Raw genomic sequence first — 13,497 nt, 5'->3', positions numbered from 1 at the left:
GTTTTTGTCACATCATATAAGATTTGATTCCACTACATTAATGCATAATCTTCCAACTTTAGAGTAATAAATTTAACTACATTAAATACTACGAGTCTGAGGACATTTGCATTTCCGTATTTGTAATAGTAAATAACTCGATCCAATCACAAGTTAAGAGAATTTATTTTACTTTTCTTTCCATTCAATGTACAATTTAGGATTTAGTAAAAATTGTATTAAAAAGTATATATATATATATATATATATATATATATATATATATATATATATATTCATTGTTTTTATAAAAAAAGAAGTTATTTAATTATTTTTTTAAATAAAGAAAAAAATTTAATTATTTATTTTACTAAAATAAAATATTTTTGTATTTATTGAAGGGTAATAGTGTCTAATTAAAATATAACACACAAAAAACAAAAATAATTTTTTGACAAAATTGACAAAGTTAATAAATAGAGTAATTTTTTTATTTTTTTAATGAAAGTTACAAAAATAAGAAAAATGATAGATTAACAAATTTTTTTCTTACAAATTTTGACAAATCACTTATTTAGGTAAAAAAATATTATATTATTATTTTATTTTAGTTAAAAAAATAAAGTTAATCTATTTTAATTTTATTTATGGAAATTTTATCAAATTTGTCAAAAATTAATTTTTCTAAAAAAAATAATAAAATCTGAGGATTTTTATTATTTTATTTGTCAAAATTTATCAAATAGAATTTTGTCAACGTATTACTTTAAAAAAAAAATAGTATATCTCTTTACATAAGCAAATGAATAAATTATTTTTTATTTATTAAAAGGTAATAATGTCTAATTAAAATATCAAATGGTGTAATATTGATGTAATTATAATTTGTCGACCGGTAAAACATTTATAATATTAACCAGGGTCTTGTCCTTCCTGTCTCTTGAGAGAAAGCCAATCAGAGAGCAAACGAAATCAAAGTGCGAACTCCAAGCAAATCCCCTCCCACCCCATCTTCTTTGGGCGGAGTAGAAGAGCGGAGCAGGTGGCGCCAACAGGTTCGTTTTCTGGTCCCTTTATTAATGAATCATTTCCCTCGAGTTTTGTATGTTCTACTTTTGGTACTGTCAATTCCTCCTTCTGGTTGTAATTTGTGAATTAGGGTTTGAAATCGGGGAGTTTGGAATGTAATACAGGGGAAAATAAACTTTGATAGCAGTTCCTTAAGACGTTAGTGTGAAGGTAACTATTCCCTTGAATTGAAACCTCACCCAACACTGTTTTGTAAGAGCACTTGCTCATGTGAGTGCAAGTTGCATCGATCAAATATAAATCTTTTATATTTTGATTAATTTTTGCAAACACGTGAGTAAGTGAGAAGTGTGTGCTAATGTAATATTCATAACCTTATGCGAGAGATTTAAAAAATTCACAAAAAGTATGGTAATCTGATAGTCTTGACTTTGATGAATTGCAGTTTGTCAATTGAATGACCAATTTCTGTGAATAAGGTTTTCTGAATTTATTTTTAACATTTGGGAATAAATAGATGTCCAATAAATAAAGGAGTGTAGAGAGTTAAGCCCTGATTGAGTTGTAGCTTAGGCCAAAGTATGGTTCTGCGTTTCTAATTATTTCTTAGCAGTAATGATTTCTGTAATTTGTACCTCCCTCTTCAAAGTATAGTTACATTCACACTAACGTCTTAAGGAACTAATGCTTTAACCAATACCATAATTATGATTATTAACTTTTCACTTAAAGGAAACTTTGTAGGAATTGAGATTACTTTTTAATTTGTTACAGGATTGAATATTATAAATAATGGAAGAGTTTTCGCATGTCAACTTTTTTTGTAGATAATGGATTAAATTATAATAATATGTAGATCATGTTATCTAACCACCCACATCGTTGAGCTTGTAAATCGTGGGTTTGGTTATTTAACCGATGGACAATTGTATTTCTTCCTTCTTTGTACTTTTCCTTTTTGTTTCACTCTTAATCTAATAGAAACTTTGGTCTTTGTTCAACAGAACATTTTAGTTTTAATTACATTTTGTATATCACTAGAAATTGGTATTAATTGCTTTATTTAAGATCTGTATCATGTAAAAGTATAGTTTACTGCTGCAAAAAGATGCAACAATATGCCCATGTTTGGAAGCAAAACTTATTTCTCAACTTTAAACTTGTTAAAATGGTTTCATTGATAATTAGGGTTTTTGGTTGTGCTTAATTTTGGGTAGCTTGACCGGATAAGCTCTACTGATAAGCGATAATTATTTTTAAAGTGGTACATTGTTACCTTTGTTTGCCTACTGATTTTTAATTTTTAGATAATTTGTATAATTTCTGAGCACTAGGTATGAGAACCAGTAAAACAGAAGTAAACTTAAGGAGGTTGCTTGCAGCTGCTCCTCAGCAGAAAAACCAGGCAAAACTTGTGCATGTAAGTCTGAAGATATGTTTTTCATTATTAATTTTAGAGTAAACACTTGAACAAAGAGGATGGATAGAAAAACAGTTTATATCTTCTTATACTGTAGTGTTTCTTATTGGTGTAAACATATAGGATACAAGAGGCCGAGTACAATTAATAAAATAACATTACATTTCAACATTAACAACATTATGTATGTCTAATATTTTTATAATTTTCTTGACTTATAGGTTTTATGCAGTCAACCTTGTTATAGTGAGATTAATGAGTTTTCCCACCAACCTTCTACATCTCACTGGTATGAGAAAAGTTCACCTTGGTCTCTCATTAACTTCTGATTTGAGTCCATAGGACTATTAATGGGCTTGCAATTTGTTAGGCCTATCTCCTCCAAAATATCAAGAACATATTTTCTTTGTGAAATGATGACACATTCTTTTTATTGTGCCACTTCAATACTAATAACATTTCCTTTCTTAATTGAGCAATTGTAGGGATATCATTTGCTAAAATAACAATATCATCAACATATACCATAAGGTAAACACATTTCCTAAGTATGACAATAAAACATTAAATAATCTTCCACGCTTTGTTTCAATTCAAAAGTCTGCACAATATGTCTAAATTTACTAAACTAAGCTCAGGGTAATTGCTTCAAGCCATAGAGAGGATTCCTCTTTTTGTGTCCACTTTTCATTTTCCAATTTTACCCTTAATTCAGGGTGATTGCTTCAAGCCATAGAGAGATCGATGTAATTTACAAACTGAACCAAACTCTCCTTGAACAACAAATCTAGGAGGTTGCTTTATGTAAATTTCCTTCTCCAAATCTCCACGAGGAGAGACATTCTTAATATCAAGTTGGTTAAGATGCTAGTGGCAAACTATGAAGCCCAAACACGGACACAGGTACGAACATGACAGACACGAAGATACAGCTAAATCATAAAAATCCAGGACACGGACACATCTATATATATATTATACCTAAATATATATTAATTAATAATTTAATTATTATGTTAGTAAATATTTTTAAATAACTATATTTAAATTAAATAATATTTAAGTAATTATATTAAAAAATTTAAACAATTATATTTACATAATATATAAATATAAATAATATATTAATTAATATTTAAAAACTAAATTAATTAGAGATTTTAAATAAATATGTTTAAATAATATATATATATATATATATATATATATATATAATATTTGATATTTAAAGAATTAGATTGAAAATTATTGAATTTTTCAAAGTTGAGAAGAGTATATTATAATGAATGGAGAAGCAGAAAAGTTTAATGAGGTGTAAAGTTCTTATTGGTGAAAAACATTTCTATGGGATGCGTGAAATATCAACATATTAAATAATATAATAAATTATTAATTTATTCAGAAAACAAAAAGTAATAGCCCTTCGTCTTCGCGTCCTCTTTCATCTTCCTGTGACATAGGAACCCCAATACCAGGTGATGCCTCTCCAACCCTCCATCCACCAGAGTTGTTGTCGGCGACACCAATGGCTATCGGAGGCTTCATCGGAGCCAACATGATCTTCTCAACCTTCCAATACTAGATAGGAGACCACCATGACCCCTACCACCAATGTCATCGTCCAACTTGAAGAAGCCACTGCGACACCTTCTCGGGCTAGGCCGTGTCTTCTCTGGCGTGTCCCCAAACAAGGTTGTGTTCTGCCCAATACCCAATATCCGACACGGTATCGTACATGCGTATGTCGTGTGTTTGTGTCTGCCACGGGAGCCCGACATGGAGGCGCCATTGTTATGGTGTGTCGGAGCTTCATAGGTGGTGAGTGACAATCATAGCAAGAAAAATTCAAACAAATGTTGATCTTAGCCACAAGAGAAAAAGTATCACAATAGTTGAGACCATAAATCTAAATATATCCCTTAGCTACTAGATAAACTTTGAGACGATTTACTTTACCAATAGGATCAATCTTAACAACATAGACCAATCTCCAACCCACGTGTTTTTTGTAAGAGGAAGAGGGACAAGCTCCCAAGTTCGGCTATGTTCATGTGTATACATCTCATTAATCATGGCTTTTTGCCATCAAGAATGACCAAGTGCCTCATGAACATTGTTAAGAATAGTATTGATGGACTACGGGAAAACAAAAGAGGAATATGAAGGAGAGAAACGATGATAACATAAATGATATATAGGATATGGATTACAAGTGGATTGAATACCTTTTCTAAGAGCAGTAGGCCAAGCATGGACAAGTCAGGGAAGGTGATGGGGATGAAGGATCCATGGAATGGGATTATGGTTGTGAAGGTTTTGAGTCATGAGCATCTTCAAGCAATGATGAAGGAGTGATTTGTGCTCGACGCTTACATGTGAGAAGAGGTGGTGGAATAATGTCACTTGTACATCGAGCTTGAGTTTGAGAGCAAGAAGGAACAATCCATGGATCACATAATGGAATAAGAAGGATTTGTTGAACATGTGACATATACCTTCTGCGACAAAGGAATTAATAGGAAAGATCATAAAATAGTTTAAACACTGAGTCACTTGAATCAAAGAAATTAAATTTTAAATGACAATGAGGAGTGAACAAGATGGAGGAGTTTTGGGTGTTAGGAAGGGCATAAAGAAGTTTAGTCAACTCCTTCATATGCCACTTTGGATTTATTGGCAACAGTAACAAGATGAGAAACTTTGGGGGTAAGGAATGTAGGAAAAAGAAGAAATATTACGTAACATATAGCCTGAAGAACTAATTCAAGAATCCATGAACTATGACCTTCCATAGATTGAGAAATGCTTGCAGTTGACACACTTGGCATTGAAGAGGATTGACCATGATTGATTGATTTCTAAGACTTGTACCTTGAAATTCTTGGTACTCATAAAAATTTTTAGATTATGATTTTTTAAGATTTATACAAATGAGCAACTTTGTGTGGGAAACCATGCAAGGAATAACAGTTTTCTTGGGTATAACCTATTTGCTTGCAGTATGAGCATTGAGGATGTCCACTCCTACAACACACCCTCCTTTTCACAGAGGGATTGCCATTGCTTAAGTTTCAATAACTTCAGGTTGATTGTTATCTTTCATCATGTTAGGCACACAAATGAGTCTAGTACTTAAACCTTTCATAGAAGGGATTTGATCACTGACTAGTATTTGATCATGAACATGATCAAATTATGAATGTAGGTTCCTCAGAATCAAGACCATATAATATCATCAAGTTTCTTGTTGAGTTCTTCTAATGAGTTTGCCACTAGGAATCTTTTAACTTCTATCGTAGCTCTAGCCTTTGTTATATGAGAAACCATATGATGGTTGCATCAAAGAGACGTTGTATATCATTAGCAAAAAAATTCATGTGCATTCTTTAAAAGGAAAAACATGTTTTGAATGATCGAAGAATCTTTAAAATGTCATGTTCAACCGATTATCAAAAAATAGCGCATACTTGGAAGCCAATCTTTTGCCAATGGGATATGTCTGCACCAAGAATATAATTGAGTAAGTGGTCATGGTATCGTTGACCAAGGAACTATAATTCCACAGAAGTAGACTAAGACGAATAATTCTTCCAATTGAACCTTGCACTTCGTAATTGTTGGAGTAGCCAAAAAGAAAGGAGCCACTTGAAGCCATCTCATAGAAGTGACCAAACCTAAGAACAAATAAGAGAAACCCTAACACTGTGATAGAGCACTTCTCCCAATACAAAAATGCGTTGGAATAGAAAACTGAAGTCAGAAACAAAGACAAAAGTATTCGAAGAGTCAAACTTAGATCTCTCTGAGAGGTTCTGACAACAGAAAGGCGACATATGGAAGACACGAGCCAGAAATGGAAGTGTGTAGGTCACGTGACAACACTTGGATGACCAGTTGGTTGCACAACCACCATGGTTGGGTTGCGCTCCTCGAGGTACACCAAATACTAACTCTTTTTATAAGAATGACAATGACATGACAGGGAAGGACAACGACAAGAGAGGATGAAGAAGACAGAGCAAGACCCGTCCTAATACCAACTTGAACAAGTAGGGTGGATAGAAACACCGTAAATCTTTTTACACCATTGTGTTTCTTATTGATGTGAATATATAGGAGATACAAAAAGGAGGCAAGACACTTGACTAAAACCCTAACCTAACCCTAAGGCTGAGTACACTCAGAAGGAAATATCAATAAAATAACATTACATTTCAACATTAACAACATTATGTCTATATATAATATATTTCTAATTTTCTTGACGTATATGTTTTATTTAGTCAATTGTTAACTGTAGAACACAAACTTAATCATTTGTTGATTTTGACATTCTGCAGTATGTTGCTACTTTACGTGAACAATTGGAACAATTGGCTGAAGAGAGGACACCTGAGGGCTTACCTAGGTATTGGTTTCTCTTTATTGACCATTTGATACACATAGCATCTGTTTTTGTTTCTAAATCTCAACACAATCTGAACATCATATGGCCACCCCAATTTTTTAATCAAGATATGCTACTATTTGGTACGGTAAGATTTTCTTTCTAATGAGTGTTGTTTGGGTTTAAATAGTTGAATGCTAGAAACTAATATACTTATTGAAATGTTGGGAATTAAATGGAAAGAGGAAAGGGAGACGAGTGACTCTGTAATGTAAAATAATAATTAAGACTTTTATTTATGCTAATCTTGGTGAAGAACTAGTATTGAGCAATTTGTATAAGTTTAGTCCAAATAACATACCTAACATAATAGGAGACTACCACAATAATTATCCTTATATTCAAAGGATAAATATAGGTCCAGCAGATTATGGAATAAAAGAACGGAGTTAACTTATAATTCACAATGAGTTCTCTCTAAAATATTACTCACGTTGAACTTAAGCTATACTTTCCCATTTTCTAATCCTTTGATAAAATCTTAGATTCGTATAAATTGTTAGAGTTTACTGGGAAGATAAAAACGGAAGAAAATTTTATATCTCATTTCGTTTAGAATTCTCTTACAACAGAGATTCTATGGCTACAAGTAGCTTGCTCTTTAAGGAACAGAAACAGTTACAGCCAACTTGTCATATATCAGCTGGCTGGACTGAACTAATTGCTTACCCAACATGGAACCAAACAGTTATGGACAGTTACAGCCAGTTGTCACATGCCAGCTGGCTGGACTGAATTAACAAAAAATTAACTCAGTACAATATTCATACACTAAAAACTATATATTATATTTCTTTAAAAGCTAACTTAATTGCTTATTTTTTTCATCTTCTACCTCCCCTAGATGGTCCGTTATGTTCTCTTTTCTTACTTATAAATAAATTAAAGTTATTATATGTGTGCGCATATAATAACTTTAATTTAATTAACTTAAATTAAAGTTATACCCTTACTTTTTATGTGTGCGCATTCATTTGTGTATGTGCTATGTGAATGCAGGATTTCAAAGGCTACGTTGAATGAATACTCAGAGAAGGTTGAAGCCATTGCTTCCAAATTGATTAACCACGAGGTATGTATTTATAAATTAATGCATCCTTGAGAGGTGTTAAAGTGTGAAAAAGATCTTTAAGCCAAATGACTAAGAAGTTAAGGTTTCTCTGCTTACTCAATCTGATCTTACATATAACAACTGACAACTTAGTTAAAAAGGGCGGAATTTATGGATTTGTTTTTTTACAGGATCTGGTGAAATGGCTAATATTTCATTTGTTTAAACCTGTTTTTATAGAACTAACACGTCAGTCTTGTTACCAATTATGCTGTGGGATAGTAGAAGTAGACTGTATGGTGGATATTGAGCGTGTAAAATGATGAAACTTGAAAGAATGAACTAGAATTTAAACTGTTTTTAAGCCAACAAAGAAGTTGCACATTTTCATCGGCAAGTAATTCAACTAATACGTATTTCAAAGCATGACTGTTGCATTCGTTATGTTTGTTGGATCCACGAAGGTAATTACCTCGTAGTAGGAAACAAAATTCCGTAGTCATCAGACATATTGCTAACTCTGAGTCCTCAACATTTGCTTTTATGGTATAAAGTTTAAATAGTACACTAAAATTTAGGAAAAACATTGTACTTAATTTGCTGTCTGAAGGTATGCAAGTCCTCTAAACTGAAGGGTAATGGTCTGCTTGGTTAAGGTTAAGTAGGTAGATAGTGGTCAGTCAGATGGACATTTTATTGTGGCCACCACTTTACACTTGCTTGATGTAGCAAAAATACTACCAAATTTGTTTTGGTGAAATAACATGTTGGTTAAAGAAAGAAAGTAAAATTGAAGATATCTTCGTTGTCAGTAATGAGGATTCTATTTTGTTAGATCAGAATATATCGAAGAGATAAGACTTTTAAAATTAAAGAAAATTATGTTAGTAAATCATTTGCATGAAGCATGTTTTCTATGTCTGTTATTCTGATATGGTGTATTAAAATTTAAAATTCAAATCAAGGTGGAATAATTGCTAGGAATAGAAATTATGGAAATAAATTGATATACTTCATACAGGAGAAACCTTTGGCTTACTAAAAGGAAGAACAAATTCTATAGAGCTTTTTTTTTCACAATTAGACACTCAACTTTAAAATTTAGAATTGGATATAAGACAAAAATATAATTATATTCATTTGAATTGGATACATGAGTGGGAAGAAAGAAATCCAACAAACGTGAGTCACAGGTGTTAGATTATAATATGCACTTAGGCGGTTAAAACTGCTTGGTGGTTAGACAAGCAGTAGGGGATACTTGCAGGGGCTTAACATAAACAGGGGAAACAAGGCACAAGGGAGGAATTCTGAATTTGATATTGGAAGACCAAGCGCTGGCTCAGTTGTAGTGAGAAAAACCCTTTGTTGAAGGTGAAAGCCTTGGATAAATTATTTTTTTGTCCTGCGAGATTCAACAAAGTGAATAAACCTTTGCATATTTGTTCACTTTCTCTAGTTTCTTTCTATTTCTCAGCACTCTTGCTTGGGGTTTCATAACGCATATTCACTTTGGATCATAACTTTGATGGTATTGGATAACCAAACTCTAGCCCTGTTGTAGACCGGAAAGCCCTTTGCTTAAGGTAAAAACCTTGATGGTATTGAAGTATTTTTCTGAAATTCAATAAAGTGAATAAACCCTTGAATAACTGTTCACCTTCTCTAGTTTCTCTCTATTTCTCAGCACTTTTGCTTGGGGATTCATCAGGCATTTTCACTTTGGGTCATATCTCTAGGATTTATTGCACAATGGAGAAAATCATAATACGTTCACTATTTTTGTGTAGTACAATGATAATGATGGGGTTTGAACCTAAATGGAGAAAATCAGAATACGTTTACTATTCTTTTTTTGTTGTAATACAATAATAATGATGAGGTTTGAACCTAACATCTCATGCAAACCCTCGCCACTAGACCAACCCCAGTGGGTTATCATAAGTTCACTATAGCATGTGAAAATTGTTATATAAAATATAAAGAATTAATGGCTTGAAACTCTGTGACTTTGTTGGAATGCATTATGAAGCCATAAAAAATTTGTCCCTTTTTTGTTTTTCCTTGTCTGTATTTTAGTTCTTGCCAAATAGACACAATCATTTAACCACGGTTTTCTTAACCCAGACTGACCCACAAGTATCCGAGAAGGATGTTGAAAGGAGTTTTGTTAAAGAAAACTCTTCTGAAATTGAGGAGAAAAAGCAGATACCACTTTCTTCTGGGTTGAGAAGAAGACCTGTGTAAGCTATATTTGCTTTTCTTACTATGCATATTTTGTAGGCTGTTCTACTGTTGCTCATCTGTTTCAGTGGACAGACCCACATCAAATACAGAAGATAAAGCACACGAGCTTGCTGAGACTGACAATACACCTGTCAAACTGGATGCTAGTGCACACGCACACATTGAAAAGCACAGGTACTGTTTACTTGAGTTGTTATTTAAAGTTTATGTAGTGGTGGGTCAATGGACTCTGTACTGCTTTGGTGAAGAATAGAAAACTTGCAAACATTGTGTTTATATGTTAATTTGACTTGTCCACAACAACAAAGTATATTTTTCTTCAGGTCAAGCACTGATATATTCATGTCAATTGTTACATTATTGGTAACCGGTCAACTGTTATCATATGCTAATGCCTATATGGGGGATTACTAAGGTCATTAATATTTGGGAGTTTATTTGGTCATCATTGACGAGTCCTCGGCATGTTTCTGAGTCACTATAATTATGATCCCTTAGACAATTGCTGTAAAATTATTTATGCAAATGTATTAGATCAATTCTTTTTATATTTTATGTTCACTGTTTATTATGTGCCTTCCATTTATTGTGCATTTTCTTTTTGTTTCACTCCATTGTTTTCTTGTCCACTTTTATACTGTAGAATGCTTCAAGAAGATTTGACTGATGAGATGGTGGTGTTGGCAAAACAACTCAAAGAGAGTAGTCTCATGATGAGCCAGTCCCTGCAAAATACTGAAAAGGTTCGATTCTTAGGATTGAATATTCTTTGTATGGTGATTACATTTTTACATTAGTCTAGTTTTCATCTTCTTGAAAGTTGGTCTTAGATATATTTTTGTAATGCGGAGTATGGCTATAGCGGTGCTGTAATATTACTTCTACAACCACCGAGGGCATGTTATGATGTTGATTGAATAGTCATGACTCAACCTTTTTTTTGGTTGAGAAGACTCTGACATTGGGAGTTTGAAATGGCGAGGCGTTAAACCCAATAATGAATTGATTGTGGCTGGCTTGCAGATTCTTGATTCTACGGAGAAGGCTATTGAGGATAGCTTGGCAAGCACTGGTCGTACCAATGTGCGAGCAACGGCAATATACTCCGAGAGTTCCAAGACTTCTTGCTTAACATGGCTTGTGATGTTTGTGATGACAGTTGTATTTGTCATGGTTATTCTTCTAATCCGTGTAACATAGTCTACTTCTGTTTCCCTAGGTAATACAATTAACTTCCAATATAACTTTTACTATAATGTAAATTTTTATTTTCCGGACACACATAGTTAATTTTGAAAAGGTTGACAGAAGCAAATAAATTTTTCTTAGGAAGTGTTATAAATGAGTTTTTACCATAGTTTTATGAAGTTTGGATTCTCAACTCATTTTCTTCTGTTGTTTCCTTGAAACACTCAATAGCCCAATAACAAGATTAGAGTTGTCCATAAGTACTGGTCAATCAGTAGCCACATTGGATTGAGTTAAATTTTTTGATATTCAGTCGTTTACTAATTAAGCCTACTTTTACCTTTGGATCTATATCATTCACGAGTTTAATTAAATATATTTAATTCTTAAACTTAAATGTGAAATTAAAATTTATTTTTATTTTATATTTTAAAAATAAATTGATCTAATTGTGTTATTTATTTTATATATTAAATTTTATTTTGAATTGGAAATTTAGTTAAAATGTGTTGTTATTTTAATATATTGTTTTACACATCAATAAATATAATTGAATTAGGAAGATTATATTTATTGATTTTTAAAATTTGAAAAATAAATTTTATTAAAGTTTGAAAATTAAATAATTATATATTTATAGGTTAAATTATCTTATCATAATTAATATTTTATCATTTAAGTAATGGTTTTTTTCAAAGGCCTTAATGTTTTTATCTTTAATTGATTGTTTATTTAAATTTATCTATTTTCAAAATTAAAATAGTTATTTTATTATTTTATCCTATAAAACACTTTTTAATTAAAATGAATTGTTCTAAAATTTAATTAATAACTCACGCTAAATAAATAAAATGCACATACGGGCGTATACTTTATGATTTTTACTACTATAATATAAAAAAATTAAACTTTTAAATATGTTACTTTAATTTGTAATTTTAAAAAATAATCAATTCATCCCGAACACTTTTTGATCCATCACTTCAAAGAGTTAAACCGAAAAAATAAAAATGGATTGAGAAGTTGAAAACTCTAATTTATTTCATTAAATTATGATAAGTTAATGGATTGGCCCGGAGATCGTATTCTACGAGAGTCCACTTTGTCATTCAAGATGTACATAGTATTTAGAAATTGTTAAAAGATAATTTTGATTTTCTTTGATATGGTATAGAAACTAAGACAAAATGTTGAGGGTATCAAATTAAATTTTTATAATATAATTTATTTTTCTAATTAATAAAAAAAATCTTCATTTTTTTTATTTAAATCATTTTCAGAAAGTAAGTCATAAATGCATTTTTTTAATTTCTAATCTTCCTAATTTATTACATTTATGAAACATTGATATTCTAATTTATATTCAAACTTAAGACTATTCAACTAATATGTACAACAAAATTCGTAACATAGGACGAGATACATCAAATTTTACAAAATTTACTATATGCAACAAACAACATAAAATCCATAAATTTCATAATTTAGAGTTATTCTATTTTGAAAAAAAAAAAGTAGGTTTATGTTAATTTCATAAGAAAATCCCTAAAACCATAAATAGAGTTCATACTAATTTGGGAAAAACCTAATCTATGAGAAACATCGTAACAAGACAATCATAAATTTAAGATACATAAATCATAGGAGAATACTAATGTCATGAGAGCTATTATGATAATGTGTTCTTCAATCTTTCTCTTTTCCAATCTCCATTTTCGATTTATCTCTTTACTTTTCTTTCTACTCTTATACTTTCTTGATTATTGAGTGAAAAATAACTTTATTACAACGAACGGTAAATTTTTATTAACTAACATCCATCAAATTATTTTTTATTTATTTTTCAAAATATATAAATAAAGTTATAAAAAACTTTTTTAAATTTAACATAAATAAAATAATAATATTTAAATATAATTTTAAAATATAAAAAATAAAATTAAAATATTTTTGGAGTGTGGTGACTCCTGTGTCCTAAAGAAGGACAATCACTACATATAAAGTTAAATAGGCAGGAAAAGTTGTGCTGCTTTTATGTGTTACGATGTCATCCATAATTTTTAGTTTTAATAATTTATAAAATTGATTTTAATTAAAAGTGAATTTGATAATGTTATTAAAATTAAATATGTTTTT

General features: G+C 31.0%; 1 protein-coding gene across 5 annotated transcripts; it reads left to right on the top strand.

Annotated features, from left to right (window-relative positions):
- The first annotated feature begins 882 nt into the window (after window positions 1-882).
- Window positions 883-11,515, top strand: LOC114178018. 5 transcript variants are annotated; one of them, XM_028063686.1, is made up of 8 exons: window positions 883-1,034; window positions 2,343-2,428; window positions 6,769-6,836; window positions 7,875-7,947; window positions 10,054-10,169; window positions 10,246-10,347; window positions 10,817-10,916; window positions 11,197-11,515. In XM_028063686.1, exons 2-8 carry the CDS (start codon window positions 2,345-2,347, stop codon window positions 11,371-11,373), a joined length of 720 nt encoding a protein of 239 aa, XP_027919487.1. In that variant the 5' UTR covers window positions 883-1,034; window positions 2,343-2,344; the 3' UTR covers window positions 11,374-11,515. The 5 variants fall into 5 exon arrangements, with proteins under 5 accessions (XP_027919487.1, XP_027919490.1, XP_027919492.1 ...); XM_028063689.1 differs by having other exon boundaries at window positions 11,123-11,233; XM_028063691.1 differs by having other exon boundaries at window positions 11,126-11,214.
- The last annotated feature ends 1,982 nt before the right edge of the window (window positions 11,516-13,497 follow it).

Source organism: Vigna unguiculata, chromosome 3, assembly GCF_004118075.2.
Source record: "Vigna unguiculata cultivar IT97K-499-35 chromosome 3, ASM411807v1, whole genome shotgun sequence".
Lineage (NCBI taxonomy): Eukaryota > Viridiplantae > Streptophyta > Magnoliopsida > Fabales > Fabaceae > Vigna > Vigna unguiculata.
This window is presented reverse-complemented; position numbering and strand designations above follow the sequence as displayed.

What these genes read in the sequence shown, in the direction of transcription:
- LOC114178018 (XM_028063686.1), top strand. Translation starts at nt 2,345, where the DNA reads ATGAGAACCAGTAAAACAGAAGTAAACTTAAGGAGGTTGCTTGCAGCT. An exon ending in CCAAATTGATTAACCACGAG is followed by an intron (nt 7,948 to 10,053) that starts GTATGTATTTAT and finishes TTCTTAACCCAG; the next exon opens with ACTGACCCACAAGTATCCGA. An exon ending in GCACACATTGAAAAGCACAG is followed by an intron (nt 10,348 to 10,816) that starts GTACTGTTTACT and finishes TTTATACTGTAG; the next exon opens with AATGCTTCAAGAAGATTTGA.